This window comes from Ambystoma mexicanum, chromosome 5p (assembly GCF_040938575.1).
Source record: "Ambystoma mexicanum isolate Mex_15411 chromosome 5p, UKY_AmexF1_1, whole genome shotgun sequence".
NCBI lineage: Eukaryota > Metazoa > Chordata > Amphibia > Caudata > Ambystomatidae > Ambystoma > Ambystoma mexicanum.
In genome coordinates this window covers 468837484-468863389 of record NC_090930.1, presented here as the reverse complement: position 1 = coordinate 468863389, position 25906 = coordinate 468837484, and the positions used below count along the sequence as shown (strand labels likewise).

General features: G+C 46.0%; 1 protein-coding gene across 2 annotated transcripts in view; it reads right to left on the bottom strand.

The window, feature by feature from the left end:
• The window catches only part of LRCH2 (leucine rich repeats and calponin homology domain containing 2), a 2196342-nt gene that overhangs the window by 972618 nt on the left and 1197818 nt on the right, over positions 1-25906 (bottom strand). For both annotated transcript variants that reach the window (XM_069612877.1, XM_069612878.1), the window contains exon 11: positions 20256-20366. In XM_069612877.1, coding sequence (XP_069468978.1) covers positions 20256-20366 — 111 coding nt within the window. The remainder of the gene's footprint in view (positions 1-20255; positions 20367-25906) is intronic.

The following is a 25906-nucleotide window of genomic DNA, read 5'->3' as shown; positions in this document are numbered from 1 at the left end:
CTTACCTGACCCTTGGCTTCTCTCTGGACTGTTTCTGGATGCCCCATTGCTGTGGTGTAGTTGGATTGCATCTGGATTTATTTACTGGCTCTCAGATTTTTGGACAGAATCTGTATTTTCCCTTCTTTTACTTTGATGTTCATCCAAGCCCTCATCTGACCCTGGTTTTCCTGGAGTCGTTTTCCAATCCATTTCCTACTCTTATGAGGTGTAGGTCTTCAAAGGGTTCTTCGTATCCAGTTGGGGTTGCACTTAGGGAGCCTTCTGTGTAGATTGTGTTCTTGTGCCTTTCGAGATAGCTCCTTGTTGACTTTGGACCTTCCTTCTTTATCCAACCTTGTCAACCGTCGGTCAGCCACCTCTTGTCTATTGACTAAGCCTCTGCTGGACATAAAAAACTGTTCCTAGACCTCTGGCCCTTATTCCCTGGTGGTGGATTTAGGTGTACTTCCTCTTGTTGTTATGTACTATTTGCATTTATCCTAAAGGGTTTACCCTTTTTTGCAGCCCTGGGAGAAAGCCTGGTGGCATTCCTCCAACTGTCTTTTCACCCTCTTGCACTCTATACTCAAGGTTTTATGTTAGCAAGTGCGAATGAGTGTGTTGCTGTGTTGACACAATTTTGCACAGCAGACTGTCTTTGCTGGCTACTGAGAAGGCGGTTCCTGCATCTTCATAATCCCCCTCCTGAGGAGCGAGAGTGAAGTGAGTGCGGGTGAGTGTGCTGCCGTGTGATTCCGTGGGAAACGAGGGACTGTTAACAACACACTTTCTTGTGGAACAGACCACAAGGGAGGTCTTGAAGGAGCAACAGGTGTCTAATCTGAGCACATTGCTTGCCGGTAAGCCTAAGTAACGAAGCCGTAAACACTATAGTGTTAATTTGTTCATCTACGTACTCTCTTTAATCTATAATCAAACCGCAAGCTGCTTACTCGCTAACTCGTCCGCCGCAGTGTCTGTTGCTTATTCTGCGTACTTTGTAATTGAATCGCAGCACGCTTACTGCAGCCCAATCCTTTGACAATGAACATCTATAGACTAACAGCTATAGATTAGCAGCTAATTGATCTGCCTTGTCATTGGGGCGGGTACAGGGGCGTACATGTGAATGGAGAAGACTACAAAAATAGCAACACTGGCCTATTATCCAGGCTCACAAAGCCTCCTTACACTCCCATATGCACTAAAGTTGCTGAGCCAATTTGGGAGATCTAATTCAAACATGCCGTTAAGTCAACATCAAAGTTGGGTTTAAATGTGTTTTAACTTGGAGTGGCACAGGTATAGGAAACGCCATCTGGAGGGCCGATTTGAGCGCACCAGAGCTTGATAGTATGCCAGGGTCAGGGGGCCAGGAACCCAATAGTTCCACATGTCATCCCTTAATTCATTGTGCACAGAATGATGAGTCTCCTGACCTGGAATCCAGTCATACTATGGAAATTCTAACTTCAAGTCCCTGTCCCGCTTTGAATCAAATGACCAAACCTTTGCGTAACAACCTGGACTATACTTTATCAACCTCATCCATCAAAAAAACTATTTCAAAGGTTGTCATAACTAAAAGAGCACTAAGGGAAAGTGTGGCTGGTGATGTTTTAAGTTGGGGGCACTCGAATGCTGACATTGTTGGAGTGGCTGTAGAAGTTGTCATCAGGGAGTACCGCCAAGATCAGGGGATTGGAGGGGAGGTCCCAGGGAGGCTCCGTACAAGGGGTTCATTCAAATTGACTCTCAGGAACCTCCTCTCTTAAGGGGTGATCAAGAAGAGAACAGAGAACCAATGGATATACTAAACTGTGCACAAAGCTCCCTCGATCAGAATAAGGCTCCTTCAGATTCCACACTATCGGCTCTGAGCTTTGTACTAAACTTTTTAGTTATTGTGTTTGAACTCCTAAAAACGGAGGTTCAATCTCATTCAGGGATGTTACTTGAACTTACTTTACTTGAGGTGGGAGCATGAGAATCAGCAATGGTTGGCCTAAATTGCCTAATAAATGCTTCCATTGTCAAAGATACTTTCCTCCCTCAAGAACAGGGTAACAAACATTTATCAATAGGGAAGGAAATCAAGGCATATCTGGTCAAATTTGACCAGGACTTAAACTTACTCAAAACAGATTTCAAAGAGCTGGGGAACGCCGTAAATGATTTGAAATGATTTGAAAGGTTCCAATCTGGATGTGCCTCCTGAATTTAGTCCATTAGACGATACTCCTCTCTCTTTCAATCGACGCTGGACGAATTCATGAGACTGGCACAAATAGGTGATGATGTTCCACCAGGAACCCCTTTGAAAACCAAACCCCCGTCTAATGATACCAACTCTTCTGAATCTGCTCCGGCTGGAAAAGATAACAGGACATCGACAGGAGACGAACATCAGTCGTCAAGCAAGGTGGCAGAGACACCTAATGGACTAGTTCCTGAACCTGCTTCACAAAAGGACCTAAGCCCAACAAGGGAAAATAGTAAGAAACAGCAGAAAAAGAAGGTCGTCATAGGAGGCAACACAAAAGAATGCACTTGATCATGACATATTAATCCAGACGACACAGCTACAGAAAACTAAAAATAAGAAACAAGGAAAACAAAAGACATCTGGGAAAAGGAAGTTCTTTAAAGCTCTGAATAAAATTGCCGATAAAGACTCTTTAGAGAATACACAACCAACTCGGGCAAAGGAAAAAATAAAGGATTCCACCCAAATACCACAAGCTGTCACAGGAAATCGTGCTTAAATCAGGAAACATCATACGCGGATCACAGCACCAAGAAGGTCAGTGTGGGCCTCCAAACAGTTGAACCAAAAGAGGAGGTGAAGAGGCCTATCAGAATGGCACCGATTTTCCTGAAAAGTCAAGTGAAAGTGATCGATCCACCAAAGGTGGCTAAAGAAAATCAGGCAGTGAAAGAAACTGTAGGATTGGTTTCAGTTCCTGCCCACGATGGGTCTAACCAGTCAAATGACCAGACCTAACGACCTAAAGAAATCTCGACGGATCTGGAAATAAAATCTACGAACCTCATTGGCTGTATACCGGAGGCGGGTGACTTGCATAAGGAGGATCTGGTGAGACTTGATAAAATTCTGAATCCATTTGCAATATCGAGAGTATGGTTAAAAAGGACAAACTCTAAGAAAGGTCAGGGTAGCCTTAATAGAAGAGCCATTTTGTCCCTAGCCAAGCAAATACCAGATCTCTATCTTTTATCCTCTCAGGACATTGATCGGATACGTTTCCCCCATGACCAAGTTACATCTGTAACGGAAGTTGTAATGAAGATGCAATAGGGTGTCAAAGCACTACTGAATGCGTCAGAGGGGTTGATGAAAGTGGGACTGAAAGTGTGTCCAAATACGCCTAGGTGTGATTGCAATTCAATATCAATTGATGCTCAATCTTCGTCCCAAGAAGTGATCTCCATTCATCAAGGGGTGGAAAGTTTGTTAAAGAAAATAGTGGGGCCCATAGTAGGGGGAGTCTACAAAAAAGATGATGTGGGATCTCCTCCCAGGAATCATCACAGAAGTATTCCAAAAGTTATCTGTGGCTGAGGATTTCCTCTAGTAAATAAGTGTTTGAGGGTTGTCAGTTGGAATACGCGGGGCTCCGGCTCTTTTAGGGAGCAGAAGATGATGAGTTACACCTTTAATGACCATGACATCATTTTATTACAGGAGACATGGCTCCTTGCATCCTTACAGTTAGATGTTTTTACATCACTTCATTAAGGGGCCAAAAAATTGACCTTGGGCAGAACATTGGGAGGAATGCTATTAATGATAAGGATGCTCTGTATAACCTTGATAAAACAGCTGCCAATAAAAAGGCTGGGTATTCTCGCAGCAAGCCTGTCCTTTTATTCAGACTCAAATTCTTTCTTTCCGATCCCCTGGGTTATAATAGGTCTTTACTGGAGCCCTGTACATTGAAACCTGATGGACTTTTTGGAGGATTTGTCTGATCTACTGTCTCACATTTGCATAGATCATCTGGACGATAACATTCTTCTAGCTGGAGATCTAAATGCCAATTGTTTGAGGATGGGTCCGGGAGCTACCCTCTTGGGCCCGTCAGTTAAAAATGGCCGCTTGTGGTCAAACTTTTTTGATGAATGGAATTTCCGCATAGCAAATGGATATATAGAGGGTGACATTCCTGCAGCCAAAGCATGGAGGAGGGGTGAAATGTCATCTACTATCGATTACATTATAATGTCAGAACATCTGTTTGCGCAATGTAATGAATGTAGAGTTGTGGATAGAGGCTCAAGCGATCGCATCACCCCCTCTCGATATCCTTTGATTTTCAGATTATAACTTGTGTAAGAGATACATATGATATACCTCTTCTGACCAATCAAGGAGGAAATCGGTTACTTAGATTTAGGCAAAATGGTATTCCTTTGAACAAAAAATTAGAAATTCAGCTTAAAAGCTCTGGTAATTATCTGACTCAATCCCTAACTAACCCGAGATCATTGGTAGACTCCCTTTGGAAAATAGATATTCCTACTGATAAAAAGGGACGTGAACTTGCTAAACACCTGCATAGCTATGATCAAGTAACAGCGGAGCATAAAAGAAAACTACACCTAGATATACGTGGCTTATTAAGAGAAGGAGGGCCCCCAGAAATGTTGGTAAAAGAAACCAAATCCCTCTGAAATAACTATCGCAATTGGTCTAGATTGCGGAGAATGGAGAGACAAAATGCAGATGGTAAAGATATGCTGAAGGCAGTCATTGGGCCTCATTACGACCCTGGAGTTAACCATGGCGCTATTAGCACCATGGTAGACGCCGGTAATTTACAGATTCCGCCATGGTGAATGGCGGAATTACCGCCCCATTCCAAGGTTGGTGGGGCGGTAATTCCCCATTCCCATTTTTGCCCCCATAGGTCTCAATGGAAATGGGGAAGGCGGTAGTTACGGTACCGCAAATTGCTGTACTGTAATTACCTCTGCGGTCCCTTTGCGGGTCCAGTCCTTAACAGCTGGTTAAACCAGCCGTGAAGGTAGGGACCCGCAAAGGGACCTCGTAATTAGGCGGTAAGGGGTTAACGGCGCCGCCACCTTTTACGGCGCCGTTAACCCCTTACCGCAATGGGTCGTAATGAGGCCCATTGACTTGTTTTGCAAGAGAAAAAAACAACTAGTAAAACTAGATTGTTTTGCAAAGAAAAGCAACTAATAAAACCAGACTGTTTTGCGAAGGTTGCAGAACTGATTTAAGCAATTAATAAAACCAGCTAAGTGCCTCCAGCAGCCTGCCATCTTTCTGGACCACTCCGCTGCGCAGGAGCACAGTGGGCCTCACCAGCTTGCCCTTCCACCACCTGCCGGCATCACCAGAAGGGGCACTGTTTGTTGCCTAGCAACAGACCATTGAAGCGAAGGCCACGCCCACCAGCCTCGCTCACGCTTGCTCGACTGCGGCTGTAACACCCGCCTCCAGGTGAGTTAAGTGCCTCCAGCTGCCTGCCATCTTTCTGGGCCACGCCGCTGTGTGGGAGCACATCGGGCTTCACCAGCTTGCCCTTCCACCACCTGCTGGCATCACCTGAAGGGGCACTGTTTGTTGCCTGGCAACAGACCATTTGTGCGGTGGCCACGCCCACCAGCCTCGCTCACGCTCGCTTGCAGCTGAATTACCCGCCTCAGTGCGAAGCCGCTGTAAGTGGGTCATAGCTATCTGCAGCTGTCTGCGGTGTGTCCGTGGCCATAGACCCTGTGAGCATGCTAAGCCCTGCCCGCCTGCTCCCATCATCACTTGTTCCATCTACAGTGCTCTGCTCCAGCCTCAAGGTACTGCTTATCATCCTTATGCCTATCTCCATACCTACCCAGTCCACTCCCTCCATACCTCATACTGACTACCGCTCCACTACTCCACCCAGAAATCCAAATCTCATCTATCCGCAGCTTACTGACACTTCCACCACCATCGACCTCGGACTATGGAATGCAAGATGGCAGTTCTGGACCTTTTTCTACGCTTACAGCTTCATTTTCTCTGCATAACTGAAACTTGGATTCTCCCACATAACACAGTTGTTTCTGCTTCTCTTACTACTTCTCTATCTTCTTTTGCACATGTCCCTCGTGCCAATGGATGCGGTGGCGGCGTTGGCTTACTCTACAGTCCTAAATGCTCATCTATTACATCACCTGTGCCCTTACTAGAATATTCCTCATTTGAATTTTATATATAAAATCTTCACTGCTCCTCATTCCATTTCTCTTCTCATTATCTACCGCCCACCTGGCCCACTTGGCTCATTCTGCGAAGACATTGACCACCTTCTTGGTCACATCCTACCTAGTCCTACACCTCTTGTCCTGCTCAGAGACTTTAATCTTCATCTTTCCTCTACTCATCTAACATCCCCCTTCTTATCAATACTTGACTCACACCTACTTTCCCCACTTCCCACTCCTACTCATACCTCTGGTTCTACCCTCGACTTGATATGCACCTCATCATTTACTGCCTCCTCCATATCTACTCTCCCCGTCTACCTTTCAGATCACACCCTAATCTCAGCTTCCTTGCTACCGCCTTCTCCCTCTAGCACCTCCTCCCTCTCCTCCACTAAGACTTTCTACAGGCGTGCTATACGCAATTTTAACTCCTTGCTCTTCCATGATACCTGCATACACTCTCTTCCTTCTGTCACACACTTCTCCTTCCTCTCTGCAGATGAAGCTGCGTCCACTCTCTCTTCATGTCTCAGATCTAGCCTTGATCAACTTTACCCTCTTTCTTCCTTTCAGCCCACTTGCAAACCTGCCTTACCCTGGCTCTCGCCTCATCTATCTTCTATGCGCCGCCTCCTTCGCCGCTTTGAAAGGCGCTGTCCCAAACACCGTTCTCCTACTAACCAAGCAACCTATTTCTCTTATCACATCCTATACGACAACTGTATTAAGGCTGCCAAACGTACCTACTTTGTTGACCTTCTTCACAGTCAATCCAATCATCCTCGACGTCTCTTGCAAACCCTGACCGGACTTCTCCCTCCTCCTACACCTGACCTTTTCCATCAACTCATCCATAACCTTGCCAATTTTTTCTCTTCCAAAGTACACTCCCTATGCCTGGACATACTATCTTCACCTTCCTATAACTCCTCCCCCTTATCCTTCCCTACCCCCTCCAGCACTGTCTCTACATTTCCTGCCGTAACAGACTCTGAGAAGGCCCTCTTCCTGGCCAAAGCTCACCCCACAGCAGCCCCCACTGACTCCATCCCCTCTTCACTTGTCCCCAAAGTCTTCCCACCTCTAGTAACCTTTCTCACCTCCTTCTTTAACATTTGTTTCACCACCTCTACCTTTCCTTCTGCCTTTAAACATGCAATTATCATACCTATCCTAAAGAAACCTACAGCTAACCCCCTTCTTGCTTCTACATTTCATCCTATATCCCTCTTACCTTTTCAATCCAAACTCCTTGAGCGCCTTGTTTATTCACAAATCTCATCATTTGTGTCTAGCCTATCTCTCCTTCCTCCGACTCAGTCCGATTTCGGCTCCCACTATTCAACTGAAACAGCCCTTAACTACATACTTAATTCTCTTCTCACTGCTCGCTACTCCAAACACTCATCTATTCTTATTTTACTTGATCTGCTGATGCCTTTGACACTGTAGATCATTCTCTGCTCCTGGACTCTCTCTCCTCCCTTTGTCTGCGCTGATCTGTTCTATCATGGTTTTCATCATACCTATCCAACTGCACCTTTGCTGTCTCTTGGGACAGCAACACTTCTCCTCACATTCCTCTAGTCCATGGCGTTCCTCAAGGTTCAGTCCTTGGTCACTTTCTATTTTCTTTTTATACTTCCTTTCTTGCCCCCATTATCTCATCCTTTAGAGTGTCTCACCACTTTTACGCTGACGACACCCAGCTCTTTCTATCCATCTCGTACTTCTCCTCAGACATTCATCAGACTCTCTCATCCTGCCTCACTGCCATCAAGTCCTGGATGACCTCTCACTTCCTCACTCTCAATGCCGAAGAAACGGAGGTCCTATTCTTTCCCGCAAACACTCATCTCGCAATCTCCTCCCTCTTCCATCTCTTTTCCTCCCTCCTGTCTCTCAATCTCTACCTCTGCCCGCAATCCTGGCATTTACTTTGACTCTAAAATCTCCTTTGACCACCACATCTCCCTTACAACCCGCACCTGTCGATTTCATCCCTACAACATCCGCAAAGTCCGCCCTTTTCTCACTTTCCACGCTACAAAACTCATCTCCTCACTAGTCTTCTCCCGACTATTCTATTGTTCTGTTCTGTTCTGTTCTTTGGTCTTCCCCACTCACGCCTTGCTCCTCTTAAATCTATCTATTATTCTTCAATTCTCTCACTCTGTCTTCTCTCCTACCATGCCCTAATTTCTCCTTCCATGGCCTCTCTTGGCTGGTTGCCCTTCTATTCTCAGCTTAAATACAACTTTCTCTGTCTCGTGTTCAAATGTCTCTATGGCCTTGCTCCTGACAACCTTGCATCTCTCCTTTCTTTTTACTCTCCAGCTCGCTCCCACCGCTCTACTAATCTTTTTAGACTCAATGTCACACGTCCCCCTTGTGCCCAATCCCGTTTTTGCTCGTTCCAGCTCCTAGCCCCTCTTCACTGGAACATGCTTCCCCTGTCTCTTCGCTCCATTACTTCCGATCCTCTGTTCCGTTCCTCTCCAAAAACCCACTTGCTACAGTCTTCTAATTGATTTAATCTTCTGTGGACACTGATTCATTTACTCTTATGAACGCTAATTGATTGTTACTGTTTATGAACACTGGTTGACTGATTACTCCCATTAATGCTAACTGATTGTTACTATTTATGAACACAGTTTGAATGTTACTGTTTATGAACGCTGATTTGCATTCTATTTGATTATATTGTTGACTGTCCTATGTAAAGCACTTTGGACAAAGGCGCTATATAAAACACAATAAATACAAATTGAGTCTAGCTCTAGAAACATCTGGAGCTTTATAAATGCGCCAATTCAGCACATCTCCGTCTCCCAAACCAATTGTATCAATTAATCAGAATGGACAAACCACTTTGTAACTAAATTCGAAAAATTGAATTGATGTATTTCTTCAATTAGTAAAGACCAGATGTAGGATTTGAAGATGGATGAAAATCAAATCAGACTTTATTTGTTGGTCTTCAACATCAAGAGAAGCAGGGCCAAATGGCCTGACTAATGAAACTTTACGTAAATCATCAGGTTTATGGTCCTCCATCTGGTTTACTCTATTCAATAACATTCTAAGCTCTCGCAAAATTCCATCTTCCTGGAGCACGGCACTCGTAATACCCATTTTAAAGAAGGGGGAGGGATCGAAACCAGCTAAGTATAGACCTATAGTATTGATGGATGTGGAAAGCAAAATATTTACTAGGTTAGTCCTTAAAGATCTGGAGGACTGGGCAAATCAAGCAAATATAATATCCAAGTTCCCAACCGGTTTTTGCAAGGGCCTTTCCACATCGTTGAATGTAATGGCACTAAAGATTCTGAGTGGTAATAATCCAAAATATAAATATCTATATGGGGCTTGGATTGACCTCTCCTGTGTTTTTGACACCATAAATAGGGGCAAGCTCTGGTGCAAACTGAGGGACTCGGGTACACCACAGGGCCTGATGGCTATAATTATTCATCTGCACGAGTCAACCTTTATACAAGTCTGCTTGAATTTGGAGGAGGATTTATCCTCAAAAATTCCTACGAATAAGGGTGTAAAACAGTGGTGCATGGTTGCCCCCTGTCTTTTTAACCTATCTATGGCAGATCTTTGGAATTACTTAATGGGCTATTCATTGGTAGCGCCTATGATGGGTGATCAGAAAATCTGTGGACTAGGATATGCAGTTGATATCATTTTGGTAGACTACACGGCAATCAGCCTGCAGGGATTGATCAATGCATTCTCTAATTATGCTAAGGAGAATTATCTATTGATCAACCCTATCAAAACCGCTGTAATGGCATTTAAACAAGCCAGGAAATGTGGTCTGAGAAAGTGTAGGTGGAGCCTCAACATCATCAAAATACCCTTAGTGAAAGAATTAAAATATCTGGGTTTTCAAATTAGATCCAACCAATCGTTGTCAGCAATTGAGACCTACCTTGATGTGAAAATTAGACAACTAGGTTGCCAAATGAAATCTATTCAAGAAAGATATTGTAAATTCAGCCTTGTTCCTCTGATCAAATTCTATAGCAGAAAGGTTATCCCAATTCTAATGTACGGGATCAAACTGGAAACCTTGGTTGCGAAAATTAACTGGACCCGGCTAGAGGGTAGACTGTGGAAAAAAGTTCTTAACCTGCCACCTTCTTTGTCGATGTCCAGGTTGTGATATGAACTATGCATTCAATCTTTAGGTAGCCAAGCAGCATGGAAAAGAATTGCATTATACAGGTTAATTTTGGTCCCAAGGCTAAATTCACTATATGTAGATGCTAAGAATCTGATGGATTCAAACTAAAATTCTTTTCTACACAACTTAAAGCAAGGTTTTGAGTCATCTGGATTCTTGTGGCTCATCGAAAAGGGAATTGAAAATCCACAAAAAGTTTTTAAAAAAGGTTGGCTCAATCTGATTGGATCGTAACAAGGGCTTTGTTTGTGGATAAAATATGTTTTAAATCAATGATTCCTCTGGACAAACCTTTAGGACATTTGCCGGAGTATCTTTGTAGGTTCCCAAACCAACACTGGCGTGCAAACTCTGAGATTCAGAATGAATTTAGTGGTCACTAGGGACCTGTTAAGGATCAGAAATAAAAGGTCCAGAAACTGATGGAATCTGTAACCTATGTGACCGGAGGTCTAAACTAACTGTTAAACATCTGTTGATGGATTGCCCAGGCACAGTGTCCTTAGAAACAAATACTTCTCTCGCTTTGTGCAAAACAGTGATTGGTTAGTAACAGAGGAATTTTGGTCACGTCTTTGGGATGGGAGGGAGACATTTCTCTTCCTGGAGTTGTTCAGAAAGTAGATCTAAATACCCAAAGTAAGTTGAAGGTAAAGTTGTCTTCCATCACCGTAAACAGGATTGTACAAAAGGTCACTGCTTGTTCATTTTTGTTATAAATGTTATATAAATGTGATCTATTTTAATTCAAAATATGCTAGAACAGACAGACAGTCAGAGATGAGGGAGGGAGAAGAGGTGGCGGAGGGGGCTCTAAGAATGAGGAAGCTGAGAAAAATAGACGAGAGGAGAGCAAGGACGAAGAGCTGAAGAGTTTGAACTTAAGGGTATCCAGAAAATAGGTACCCAAAGATATGAAGGTGAAAGACATAATAGAATTCTTAAGAACAACAGTGTCGAGAAGGGTGTTCCTGAAGGGGTGAAGAAGGCAGTCATCATGCGAAGGACAATACCCAAAGAGGTGAAGGAAGTGAGTGTAGAGAGGTGGATGAAGTTTACCAATATCTGAGGTCGATATGAAGGGGGAATGAACAGGACGAGAGGGACAAGGAACTGGCCTAGAGCAGATAAAGGAAGTAGAAAGGTAGAGAGTCATAGTTCGGGTAGAGAAATTGGAGGAGAAATTGGTACAGTACTTGGAAGGAGTAACAGGGGAGTGAAGGAGAGAAATTACAGTGGAGGGCAGTCCACATGTAGCTGCCTGTCTGGCAACGACAAGCATGTTGAATAGGGACAGGGGAGTGACTACTTAACCATCCTTGTATTCTGCTAAACCTGCTCTGTTTACATCCATACATTTGGGATGTGCCACACTCTCGGCCAAAGCCCTGCTTCCCTTGCCACAGGCTTCCTAGTATCTCACAGAGACACTCCTCTTCGAGAAGTAGGGTTAGTCTTGTGAAAGGGGAAACAGAGATAAATGGCAAGACAAAGTCTGGGAGACAGAGGAGGAAGCAAGATGTCCTCTTAGCCCCCATGCTGGGTTATAATCTTCAAGTCCTCAGGGGAGAGATAAGAACCAGGCACTGGAAAGACAGATAGACTTGCGACACTAGAGAAGAAAGGTAAGAGAAACCCTGAAATCCTATTTTTTTTTTATTAAATGGATTATGGTTTATTTCAAACCTTTATCATACGTCAAACACACATCAAACATTTCCTTTGCTTTACATCGGAGGCTATTTTTTTACAGAGGGAATATAAAAGAATGAATTAGTGAGTACAACCTTTAACCAGGTGTGGGATAGATGATCAATTTGAATGCCTCCTTTAAACATGTCAGACAGACAGACCGTGGCTGTTAGATTGTCTCCCTTTAACAGAAAAGTCAAAATGTCCTCCACTTCCGTCAATTTGCGATCCTCAATCACTTTACTCATATGTCTAGTTCTTAAATCCGTCAGACCTTGACAGAGTAGTGCCACATGTCCAAATTTGTAGAAATAAGAGACTCAGGAGTATGTCAGATCCCAGAGACATACTATGTAGCCTTTATCCAAGGGCTCAGTCTGGGAAGATATCCCAGAGACAAGACCAGAGGAAAGACAAGCCATGCTGAACTATGTTTATTTTTTGGACTTTGTTAGGTTTGAACTTTCCGTTAGCTTGGGCCACTTAGTTATTCCTCACATTTCTGCTGCACTTTACTAGAGCACTACTTGCTTTGACCCATATTGTAAAGATCCAATTGAACTTGAACTCAATTGTATTGCCTCATGCTTTGATCCCTGACAGTGCACAAGGATTTCTTTTCTCTTTGTTAACTCTTCATCTGTGGACAAGTTAAAAAAAAGTATTTCAAAGAGGAGGCCCTGAACTTTATTTTGAGCATAAGCCACTAGTTTGGTACTCTTCCGTTGGGGCATAGGGACATAGCCTGGCCACTGTATCCACGTGGCTTGCAGCATATCCCTGCTTGCTTCTGGCTACTTGCCGGGCATCTGCAATCCCCACTTAAAGTCTCACACTTCTGTAGTGGAAGGTCTGAAGAAAATCTGTTATCCTATTCTACAATGTGTGTATACATACAGCCAGTATGCAGGGTTCAAAATTGAGGGGAGCTGGGGGCCATTTAGCTGTGGCTTGTGGCCAATAAGAGCCAGTTAGCTTAAAAATAAAAGTTGTTTGATCTACTAACTAGAGTACTCGGTCCTTAGTCCCCTTTCCCCCATCCCTGTGGGGCATTCCTAGGCATGGCGACGCTAGGCGACGGTATTGGAACCACTGGCAGTGCGAAAAATGAGTTTTCTCTTTAAAGTTAGCATAACACATAGGGGCACAGCCTTGGGCATGGGATAACGAGTAGCCCCAGCCACTCCGGCACCTCACCTCAGTCCCCTTTTGACACATCGAAGGCAGGTTAACCTGGATACCCATCATATTAGCTCTTTTGGATACTAGCAGGAGATGGAGGGTGGGACGTATGGAGGAAACGGGACTAAGGACTATGAATACTCTACTCACTACAGCGAGTAACTTTCCTTACTCATATGGCCAGTCACCTTTCCTCCATCCTTGTGGGTGATTCCACCGAAACAAGAGAACTTGGTGGAGCCAACTGAATTGCAGTTAGACTAGCTGGAGGAAAAGAGATTTCTCAGAACCGCTTGCCCAAATTCTGCATCCTTCCTGGAACTGGTGTTTAGAGAGTAATGTTTGTAGAATGCGGATGGCGTAATCCACATAGCCACTTTACTGATTACCTCCCAGGAGGCATGTCTCTGAAAAGTCACTACAGTAACTTTGGCCCTAACAGCGTGAGCATGGATACCTGAAGGCACCTTCTTTCCTGTGGCTGCATATGCCTCTGGTAAGGTCCATTCAATGGGCGATGGAGGCCTTGGAAACTTGGGGTCTCTGACTGCAAACTTGATGAACAGTGCTTCTTTTTTCTGAAAGTCTTTGTTCGGGAGACAGAAAATTTGAGCACCCTCGTCAGATCCAAGGAATGGAGCACTCTTTCCACGTCAAACTGCCGATTATGGAAGAAAACTGCTAAGGACATTTTCCTTATTTAGATAAAAAGGGGAAACCACCTTGGCCAGGAATTTGGGATGAGTGTGCAGAAGTATCTTATTGTTGTGAAAGATTGTGAACGGCTCACATGACACCACCGCCTGCAGCTGATCCTATGCACTGAGGTGTGAGCCACCAGCAGAACCGACTTCAGCGTAACCCACCGAATGTCGACTAAAGCCGTTGGCTCAAACAGCTTGCGCTGCAAGGCTGCTAGCACCACATTCAGGTCCCAGATGGGATGCTGCAGCTCGCTGATCCTACGCGCCGATGTGAGAGCCACAGGCAGAACCGACTTGAGAGTAACCCACTGAGTGACGGCTGAAGCCATTGGCTCAAATGGCTTGTGCTGCCAGGCCGCTGGCACCATATTCAGGTCCCAGATGGGATGGGGCCTGTCCACTGGAGGAAACAATCTTGTTAAGCCCTTGAGGTGTGCCTTCCCCACCGGGATAGCTGCTAAGAAGGTCTCATCCCTGGAGTTATTGTAGGCCCAGATAGCTGCTAGGTAAGTGCGGCAGGCATCCACTTGGACCCCAGAGCAGGCCAGGTGTGCAGAGAAAGACATGAAATGATCCAGGGTGCATGTGAGCGGGTCACGCTCCCCTCCGGCGCCCAGTGGCCGAATCTGGTCTACTTACTTTTGTATTGTGAATGGAGGGTTTCCTGGTCTTCTCGATAATATCCCAATTGCTCACTGAAAAGAGTGCGGGCAAAGCCTTAGCTGATCACGAACTATGTATTCGGGATAGTTTACTTCATTTCGACAGCTACACCCACATGGTTTAAAATACAACTTACCATATGGACAGTTTTTGAGAATCCGGAGAAACTGCACTGAGACCGAGAGGTTCAAAAAACATTCAGAAGATCTACAAGAAAGACTGACAGAGAGAGGATACCCCCGCAAAGCTATAAGAGACACCAAGAAAAGAGCCACACACCCACCCCAGGGAAATCTGCATTGAGACCAAACCGAAAAAAGATCTAGACAGATTAGGCTGTGTTACCACTTTCAGCCCTCTGAGTGATGTCATCCAAAAAGTGGTCAAGAAGAACTGGCATCTAGTCAAACAAGAAGGTACACTCAATAAAGTCCCATGTTTTGCTTACAAAAAAAACAAGAACTTAAGGGACACCCTTGTCCACACTTTCATTGAACCAGCACCACCAATTGAGAATACACTTTGGAATTTAGCAGCAGTAGTAGGACACTACAAATGTGGCCAATGCGTGGTATGTCCTTTAACCATACAGCAAAATGTTTTTGAGCACAAGAATTTGAAATGGACCCTCAAGACACATACCAACTGCAATTCGAACGGGGTCATCTACATTATCAAGTGCCCTTGTGGCCTTCTATATGTGGGCAAAACCATTCGCCCCATAACAATGCGCATATCTGAACACCGCTCCTGCATCTGGAACAATGTCCCTGACAAACCTCTTGTTGAGCATTTTGTACTCTTCAAACATAAGGATGTGGACCTCAGATGGTTCATCATCCAGAAACTTGAACCCACGATTAGAGGAGGGGACCTTAGTCGACCCCTTACACAAATTGAGCAGAGGTGGGTGCACATATTAGAGACGGTAAAAACAGGTCTAAATATTTCTGTCGGATGGAAATCCTTCCTGTAGGATTCACCCTGTAGCTGTGTTATGTCCTCCACATAGACTCAGACACGACCACCGATTATGATGTGAGTGTTTCAAAACCCTAACACGTGTTGTCAATGAAGACAATGTTTTGATCAACTAGATCATGATTCTGTTTCGGGATATCCAAAAAGATGCAATACAAAATTATTTGTTTATTTGATGGTGCTGTAGTTGGTCCCCAAGCAATTGATATACCACGAGAGGATATGTGAAAGCAGTTGTACACTAATATGTAAGTTTGCAGTCTTTTGGACACAGGTCTTGTGATATACTGTAACACTTTTTACATATCTTTTTCGCCTCTGGACACCGTACCATCACATCGATGTACCTAGTTTTTTGAGGTATTTCCGTTCCTGGTCCATTAGACTGTCTGACTAGAGTGTGCTGGCCCCGGGACTAGATGTGACCACACTGAGGCTCTCCCTCCCCCTTTTCGTAAACAACGTTCCGGTTGCCATGGCAACGTTTATTAATTCCGCGGCTCTTTAACTTACTGAGGTGGCCTGTACTGTCCAATTACTCTCATTAACATGTGCCTCTTGTACAAGTTTGTTTTCAAACTTTCAGAACAGCCGCGCTATTAATCAGCATTTCCCTATCCAAGATGGCGCCCGCTAAACCTTTACATGGCGCTTAGCGACGGCATCCTTTCTCCGTAAGCGTCTGTCCACCAGACACGAGCAGACACTGCAGAGGGCGCTTCACTGAGAGCTCCCCCGTCGGCAGCAGCGCGCAAGCTTGGATCGCGCTTTAGCCAGCTAACTACTGCTCACACTGGTTGAGCACGGATACAGGTAACCAATTAGACGCTCGAGTCTCTGTCAAGCACAGTGCATTACGAGCAGAGAATTCTGACATCTCGTTTTTCCACCCATTTGTTTAGATTCCGCGCCCGGGACTCCATTAGATGGGTTATTTTCCGAGCCTAAGCTTTTGCCTATGGGAGACATCGTCCCCTTTTTCTTTGGGTAAGCATGCCATCACTGCTTCTCTCATTTCAATTTCTCTGTGTGCATTTCGCACTACACAGATCGCACATCCAGAATGACTACATATACTCCTTTGTGTTTTTTTAGCACTTTGTGTAGAAAGATAGATGCCATAGCGCGCTGACTTTTGGATGTACCGCCACCATTAATAGGTAAGATCCATTCAGTTAACATGTGGACCTCCCTGTCTGTTCTCTATGATTGAGCCTCACAATACCAGATGTACTCACTCGGTATTGTCCATTTTCCTACTAGGTCACCTACGTTACCTTTACCTGTGGTTAGACCATCGTCCCCACAGGTAAGCCATGTCTTATCTAATTCTCAGTTAGACATGTAGTGATTCATGTCACGCACTAAACCAAATCAGTTTGGAGCCTCCCCTTATCCAATTTCTCCTTTCCTGTTACAGCATTCCCTGAACATCCTGACCACACAGTATTCCCTTCGTCCTGATGAAGGCCCTAGGAAGAAATGGCTCACCGAGCCCCGTTATAGGGCTGAAACACCTGGTGTAGACACTTTTTACCAAAAACACAACACTATCACTGTTAATTGTTTGTGTTCTTAGAGATTTGTACGATTGATTTATTTGATCACTCTGTGTTTGACGCCTGTCGTATACTTGCAGTAGCGACAGTAGTAACTGCATTAACGTTTTATACAATTAGACCATCCTGTAAATACAGGTTTCTGTTTTGTTCTTATCATGCAATTTATGTTTGCTTAGGTGTTTTGTCTTTGATATGATGTTCATTATGTGAAATTCAAAAATCGTTTTCCAATATAAAAACTTTATGGAACTCTATGAGTGTGATTTCATACACTTAGACTTGCTGTTTTGGGAAAGAAAAATAGAAGGGAGGAGGATACATAGTAAGATTGTTTTTCCAACCCATTCACTTTTGTTCTAGTAACTTTAGCCTTCCTGGGCAGAATAGGGTTGCTCTCACCAGGAGCCCTTTGATATAAATTAGCTGATCACGAGCCAAGCCGAGAGGGACAGCTTGCTCGTGTCTGGGTGCTCCACCTCCCGTACTGTTGATTGAGGAAGCTCCTGCTAAGGATCGGGAGGTGGACCGGGCCTTGTGACTTCAGCTTGAGGAGATTCGAGAACAACGCCCTTGATGGCCAGTGAGGGGCGATAAGGATTAGAGTGCATCCCACAGAGCTCCAAAACTTGCAGAGGGTCCTCTGGAGCAGAGGAGGAAGAGGAAAGGAGTAGCATTTGGGGCCACCCCAGCAGAGTTGGAAAACGTCCACCAAGGAGCCCAGCTCCAAACATGATGAAAAGAGGGGGCATTTGGAGTTCTGTGGTGAGGAAAACAGGCTCACCTCCGAAAGAGTGGTGGAAAGGAGTTGATGTGTAATTCCCACTCTTACGTGTTGTAGCCCAGACAGATCAGTCTGACAGCCTCCACGTTGCTGTCCCCGTGGAGATGAACTGCAGAGAACCAAATTCCCTCTGACAGAGCACATTCCCAGATTTAAATCACCTCCATGCAGATGAGCGGAGACCTGGTCCCCCCAGATTGTTCAAGTGGAACATTGTGGTTGAATTGTCAGTCCTGACCATGACCACCTTGCCCCTGATTAAGGGGAGAAAAGCCTTGAGTGATCAGCCCATCAGCCTGAGGGAAGAGTCTGTAGTCACCACAAAAGAACGCACCGGCTGAGAGAACAGAGCTACCACTGACACACTGCAGTCAAGGAACCACCAACAGAGGTCTGGGTGACGAGCAGATGGGAGGAGCAGTCTGACTGCAACTCTGTCTCCTGGTCCCAAGAGGACACTAAATGGAGTTGAACGTGCCTTATGAGTCTGGCATGCTCTACTGTCAGGACACACAACGACATGAGCCCCAGCAAGTGTTGAAACCACCACGCTGAGGTCGCAGGATTGGAAAGGAAGTGGCAAACCACCATGCAGAGAGATTTTAACTTGTCGGCTGTGGCGAAGACCCTCTGAGCCACCGGGTTCCATCTGAACCCCAGAAACCCGAGGTCCTGAGGGGAGCAACTGCAAACTCGTTTGGTTAAGGGAGAACCCCAGGTGGTGGAGTACATCCACCAACCTCTAGCAGGAGTGGGGAGCCCCCTCGGGAGAGGATGCCCTCACCAGCCAATCGTCTAAGTAAGGGGTATAGGTGGCGCCCTCCAATCGAAGGAGGTTCGCCACAGTGTTCATAAGCTTTGTGAACACATAAGGTGCTGCAATGAGACCAAACGGCAGCACCTTGTATTGGAAATGGTGCAGCATAATGGTGAACTGCAGGAACCTCTGGTGCAGTTGGAAGATGGGGACATGCAGGTATGCATCCTTTAAGTCTAAGGAGCACATCCAGTCTCCTGCGCACAGAGACTCCGCTATGTGAGCCAGTGTTAGCATCTTCAAACATTCGAGTGGGAGCAAAAGGTTGAGGAAAGAAAGGTCCAGGGCGAGACTGTTTGTTCTTGGGCACTGAGAAAAATCCTGGAATAATACCCGGAGGCACTGGTTGCACTGCCTGCATGTTCCAGAGTTGCAACATTTCCCTCAATAGAGGAGGAGAGCCAATCTGTAGCAGCGGTGGGGAAGAGGGAGGAGAGGTAAGAGCAAGGCTGAACCCCGTTGACACCGACAGAATCCAAGGAGTCAAGAAAGAAACGCATCCAATTACTCGCAAACAGAGTCAACCGTCCCCCCCTCCCCACAGGAGAAGTATGGTCACTGATCTGAACTTCATCCTTGTTTACTGTCACAGGCAGCCATGGAGTAGGGAGCGTGAAAAATCCCTGGTGTGGTCCGTTGCTGCTTTCGTCTGTGCTCGCTCTGAGAACTGCAAGGCTGGCAAACCCTCTGGTCACGAAACCCATTAAACCTGCCAAACGATCACGGTTTGAAGTCCGACCTTCTTTGACTATGTTGAAAGGGTTTTGATCCTGTTTTAGTAAGAATTGCCAGAGACTTTGCAGTCTGAATCAATGTCTTCTTTTTTGTTAACTCGTCATCGATGACGAATGGTACAAGTCTGACCCACCCGAAAGGGAGGGTGAGAATTCTGTCAACCTTGTTAAAGGCCCTCGCGAAACTCGGTCTTCAGGGCCGATAACGCCTGGTAAGGCCCTCACTGCAGGTCTATAAGGCTATGATAAGAAGTCTATTTTTATCTATTTCTGTTATGGACTACTGCAACATGGAACACTTCTGAATAGTACCGAAAAAGAAAAAGGTAGAAGAACCCTGTAAATGTACTTTCTGCAACATTTAGTTCTGAATGCCAACAAATGAACTCTGCTAAATATGAAAAAGAATTAGCTACATGTAATTGCAGTTCTCTAGCTGGAATTATTCTCCGTTCTCAAGCCTGAATTATTTCCATTCCACGTGCTGAAATGATTCCCATTCATCAGGCTGAGAATTCGTAGTACACAATTACACATCATAGCCAATGACTGCACAAACATAGCAATAGAAAGGCCTTTAACATACACCATCTGCACCTTATTTTGGTTCTTGTTGTCTTCAGCAAAAGAGGTGGACAGGCTTCATCTCCAACCAGAGCAGCTTACACTCTCTTCACCTAATCTTCTTCACAATTATTTAATGGCCATTTGTCATATACCTGTTCTGTTTCTCTTGCTGAAGTAGCTGGGCAGCAATTTTCCTCAAATCACTCACACCTTTCAATTCATCATCTTCCTGCTCCTCCGTCAGAATCTGCTCATTGTGTAGTCTGAATAAACATGAAATGGAGACAGAAAAGGGTTGGGTTGATAAAATCAAAAATCGAGTGAGATAAAGAGGCAGCATTATTCATGCTGTGATAAATCATCCTTTTCCATATTTCAGAGTCAAAATCCATAAATTATCAAGTAAAAAAAATCATTAATATTACATTTCAGAAGTGTGACCACAAATGCAGGCAAACCGGAAAAGCGTAAACTATTTACCAACTTTCGGACTGCGTTGCTGGATGGCATGTAGGGCTCCCTCTTCATGACGGTTAGAGGCTATACCAAACTTAAAATAATTTCCTGTCACTCACTCACTCTTCACGTGAAGCACAAGATGATTACAAAACATACTGTGACTTACCTCTCTAATGTTCTTTCTGATTGATGTCCCGCCCATGGATTCCTCATCTTTGATATGCATCTCCCAGTGCAGCTCCTCTTCTGAAACGTTTCTGCCGAAAGAGGGTGCAGCGCAGCTCTGCATCGGCTCCGCAGGACACCTCAACCTGCCCAGTCCTCGGATAGGACATCGGGGCCAGTACATATTGAGGTGCAGCGAGCCATGAACATATTTCCAACCTTTTCCTCTACCACTTCTAATGGATTACTTCTACCAGCAGATTGCTCATCTTTACAAGACTCCCATAGCGGTGCATAGATCTGAAAGATGGAAGAGCGCAAAGACACCACCTTAAGCCAGAAAACTCTGAAGGACAGTCCTGCCACATGGCAAATGTCCAGAAGAGGGACTCCACATTGAAGAGCTGAAGTGGCAGCCAGTCCCTCTAGTGAAATGTGCCCCGAGGCACATCTTTACCAGCACGATCATAGCATTCCAAGATGCAGGGTATGATCCACCTTGACAGGGTTTGTTTGGTTACGGCCTTGCCTGCAAAGGTACCAGCATAACGAGTGAAAAGCTGGTCATCTTTCCTGGCTTCTCTCATCCGAGTGACATATTATCAGAGGGCCTGCGCCGGGTACAGCCGATGGAATCATTTGTCTGCCTTGGAAGGGTAAGGCAGAGGAAAAAAGACAGGAAGATGGATCCTTTCAGAGAGATGAAAATCAAAGACAACCTTCAAAAGACAGGATGGTCTCAACGTCACTTTCTCGTTGGGGGGGAAAAAAAACAAGTAGAAAGGTTTAACTGACAACACCTGGAGCTCACACACACCTGTCTAGCGTAGTGATGGCAACCAGGAAAATAACTAGGAGGGTGAGAACCCTTGAAAAGCAGAAGTGCAGGGGCTCAAACGGAGCATCCATAAGAAACGTTAACACTAAATTCAAGTCCCATGCCAAACATGGCGTGGGGGAAACTTATATCGCAATCACCAAAATAACTGCATGACAGTGGGGATAATGAAAATCAAGCCCAGTGCTGGGGTCCTCTTAAAAACCGAAATGGCAGCAAGATACCGCTTCACAGTGCCAATCTGAAGGCCTAACTGGGCCAAAGAAAGCAGAAAATTCAAAATTGGACGTGCAGCAGGTAAAAGGGTACAGATTCCTTGCATGGCACCATGTTGAAAACATACAACACCATCATGCATACATGGACTTGGTGGTGGGTTTCCTAGCAGTGGAGCATGTCTAGGATGATGTCCAACAAATCCTACTACTTATACTTGAAACTTTCAGCAGCCATGTATGAAGTATCAGCCTGATGAGGTTCAGATGCAGTATTAATCCTTATGCTTGGGAGAGTTCAAACCTCTCTACAAGGCATCAATGAGGGCAAAGGACCATGCCTAGCAATTCTGGGTACCACGTTCTCCGGGCCCAGTCCAGAGCGATCAAGTTCAACATGGACCCAAACAGGCAGAATGGTAGGGATTAGTGGGAACACAGAGCAGGTCAAAGTCCCACTCAACCATCAAGGCGTCACCCAGAGAACCCAGTCGTAGAAACTCCATGGAGGAGAACAACCTGCACTTCCTGTTCACACAAAGTGAAAAAGGTTCAGCTGAGGAGACCCCCAACCTGAGAACACTTCAACCAGAACCTCCTGGCAGAGTTCCTTTCCTTGGAGGCCAACGTCTGTGTGCTCAAGGCATATGCAATCATGATCTCCCTGCTGGCCAGGTGAGCTGCCAACAGAGAAAATCGGTTCTACAGAGCCGAGAACCACAGTTGCATTGATTCTCTGCACAGAGACAAAGAAGCCTACACCACTTCGTTTTTGTTGAGGTAGTGCATAGTCTCTGTGTTGTCTGTCAGGACCAGCAGTCTTGGCAGCCTAATAGATCTGAACTCAAGCAAATGTATGTGTTTTCGCCTTCTGACGGAGACCACTGGTGGCTCACAGTCAGGTCTTGTAGGTAAGTGCCACAATCTTTTAGGGACTTGTCCGTGACCAGGGTCGGTCGGGGCGAGGTTTGCCAAAACTATGCCCCTTTCAGTAGGTTGTTTCTCTGGGACCACCATTCTATGTCTCTCGACACTTTCACAGAGACCTGAAGACAATCAGTGGTGTGTCAGACAACTGAGACCACTGACAACTGAGAAGCCACTGCAGCGACCTCATGCGTAGTGAAAGGGTGACAAAGGAGAAGACTGACACACAGGTGACATTGTGATTGGTATAGACTTATTTGAGATGAAAACAAAGAGAAAACCTACCTCTCCCTATATCTATGAGGTGTTTCCCTGCCTCAACTAAAGTGCTAATGGGTCTATCAGGATGTCTTAGGCCCTCATTAGGACCCTGGCGGAGTGGGTTTCCGCCAGCGCTAATCGCGGCGGACCCGTCCGCCCTACTACGAGTTCCCGTAGCGCCATGGCGCCGTTTTCCGCCTGGTTTTACCAGGCGGAGAAAACCATGGCGCTACGGGACCTCGTTGTTAATTACGCGACTGTATTTTACAGTGGCGTAATTAACTCCTTCCCCACTCCCATTATACCCTATGGGGCAAGAATGGGAATGGGGAAGGGCAGAATGGGGATTGGGGATTTACCGCTCCGCCAAGGTCGGCATGGGGTGGTAAATCCGCCAACCCCCATGGCGCTATCGACGGCTTTCCGCCGTGCTTCGCGGTGCATTTAGCACCGCGAAATCCGCCAGGGTCGTAATGAGGGCCTTAGTAACAAAGAGTCCACCATCCTGTGTCACAATGTCCCTATCTCTGTCCCTTATACTTATAACTAAAGTAAACAGTTGTACCAAAGTTCTTGGTCCAGGAGAATGACTTCCTCCTCCGGGGCTGGGTGGCAGAGTTTGGTTGAAAGTTCTCAACCATGGGGAATGACTGCCTTCCCCTCGTTTTAGTGCTTCATAAACAAACAAAAAGGTTGCAGGTCCTCGAACACCATGTGTCAGAAGGTTAAATGCTTTGTATCCCAGGGGGAATTACTCCCCTCCCCTGGATCACTCGTTTCATTCTTCTTGCGGGTTCAATTGCCAGGAGAAGGACTCCCTTCCTCTGGCCTTCGTTAGCTTTGTTTTCCAGTTCACCAAACCAGTGCGAATGTCTCTGTTCCCCTGGTCTTTCTTAGACTATTTCACAGTTCACAACAACCAGGGAAATTACTCCCTTCCCCTGGCCTTTCTCAGGCTTTGTTTTCATTTGATTTAATTTTATTACTTTATTTCGATCCAATGCACATATCATTAAGGTCATATACAAAAATCAAACAATAAATCACAATAAATACTTCATCGTTAATGAAACTCTATAAAATCTGGCGACTAAAATACCATAAGTTGCGAGCCGCAGGTTTAAAAGTATAAAAATATAAAAACAACAGATTGAGCATCAAAGACTGGTTATGAGGTGACATATTTACATCTCTTTCTCCAAGATTAGAGCAAGTAATTCCGCAGACATTTAACTGCCAACTCGCAGTCCCACGCCATACAAAGGTCAAGCGTCTCGCCAATCCTAATACAAAAATGTTTAAAAAGCGGTATCAAAAATCGTTTCCTAATATGAGAATACTTGGGGCAAAACAGGATAAAATGAACTATACTTTCAATCTCATTTGGGCAAAAAGGGCAGGCGGCTGAGATGCTCAAGTTCCAAAGATGCTTGACCTTGGCTGGTGCAAGAATGCTAATAAGCAATTTTATGTAAAGAGCTTTCATTGTTTTCAGTTTCATGCTGTCCAAATACTCAGGCATACCGGTGGAGAGACGGACCCAGTATTGAGAAGGTGTGCAGCGATTGCAAAAAAGGAGTGGCGGAGTAGTGAACGGCGGCGTCCGCAGGCAAGCACGGGCGGGCTGGATTGCGGCCATTGATGATGAGGGACCTCCCGGGCGTCTACTGCTGCCTGCGCGGGACCAGTTTTACGTGGCTCCCGACCAACCGAGCCCAACCCTAAAGGGCGAAGGGGGCACAGACTACAGACTCTGGTAGCCGGTGTACCTGGCGTGTGGTGCGAGTCCCTGCCGGCGACAGCTATTGTGCCTGGTTGCTGACGGTTGACGGAGGGCGGTGGAGGAGTCGGCCCGCCAGCTGTGGTGCTTTCGGCAGAGCCCGCGGGCAGTTCGGAGTGGTGCCCACAAGCCGGGACTGGCGGCGTGGGCTGCGGCCATTCCTGGGGAGGGATCTTCCGGGGGTCCGCCGTTGCCCGGGCGGGACCTCTCCGGGGTGGCTCCAAATCATCTGGGGCCCGACCCTGTGGAGCGAGGAGGCGCAGGTCGCGGATCCTGGTAAACGGAGCAGCGGGGGCGCAGGGAAGTGCCCTGCCGGTGATATCCGATGGGTCTGCTGTCTGGAAGTCGGCAGCTGGAGACGGAGGAGCTGATCCGCTGACTGGGAGGACCTCGGCGGCACCCTGATAACGATTCTCTGCCTTGGAGCTGGTGGTGACTCGCGGACGGGGAAGCACAGGGAAGCGTTTCGGCTCGGTGGAGAGGAGAGGCCGAGTTGAGACAACCCTGTGCTTGGCTGCATTGGGAGCAGGCGCCTGCTGGAGTCACGGAGAGACATAGGATGGAGGATTGTTGGGCCTGCCGCCCCGACCGACTTTTGATGTGACCTCTCCCGATCCTGCATTGTCGCTGCTTGGATCCGGCGTTGGGCTGTGGCGAGTGCCGGTCTCTCCCTGGAGCACATCGGGCAAGCTCTAGATCAGGGGTCTCCAAACAGTCGATCGCGAGCTACCAGTAGCTCGCCAGAGCCTCTGAAGTAGCTCGCATTCGACTTCCAGAAAGAAAAAAAAAAAAGATTCAAGGAAGTGCTCTGACCAATCACAGGCCTGCAAATCTGTAAAGCATATGCAATGCGTCCTGTGATTGGCCAGAGCAAGTTCCTTTGTGCTGTGTGAGAAAGTCCGGGCTTTCTCTTTTAAAAGCACCGTGGCGCAGGTATTTTTTTTTTTCTATTTTAGAGCTCTCCTGGCGTTTTGAAGTGTGGACTGAGGTAACAAGGCTGCCTGAAGTGGATTGTGAGGTGAGATCGGGTGGTTTGGGGGAGGTGAATTGAGATGTTTTTATTTTATTTACTTTGTGTCTGTGCACGCCGAACTGCGGCCCCTCCTCTCATGTGTGCACATGTTTGTGCTGTCGGAGGAGGGGTGGGCAGCTTGGCAG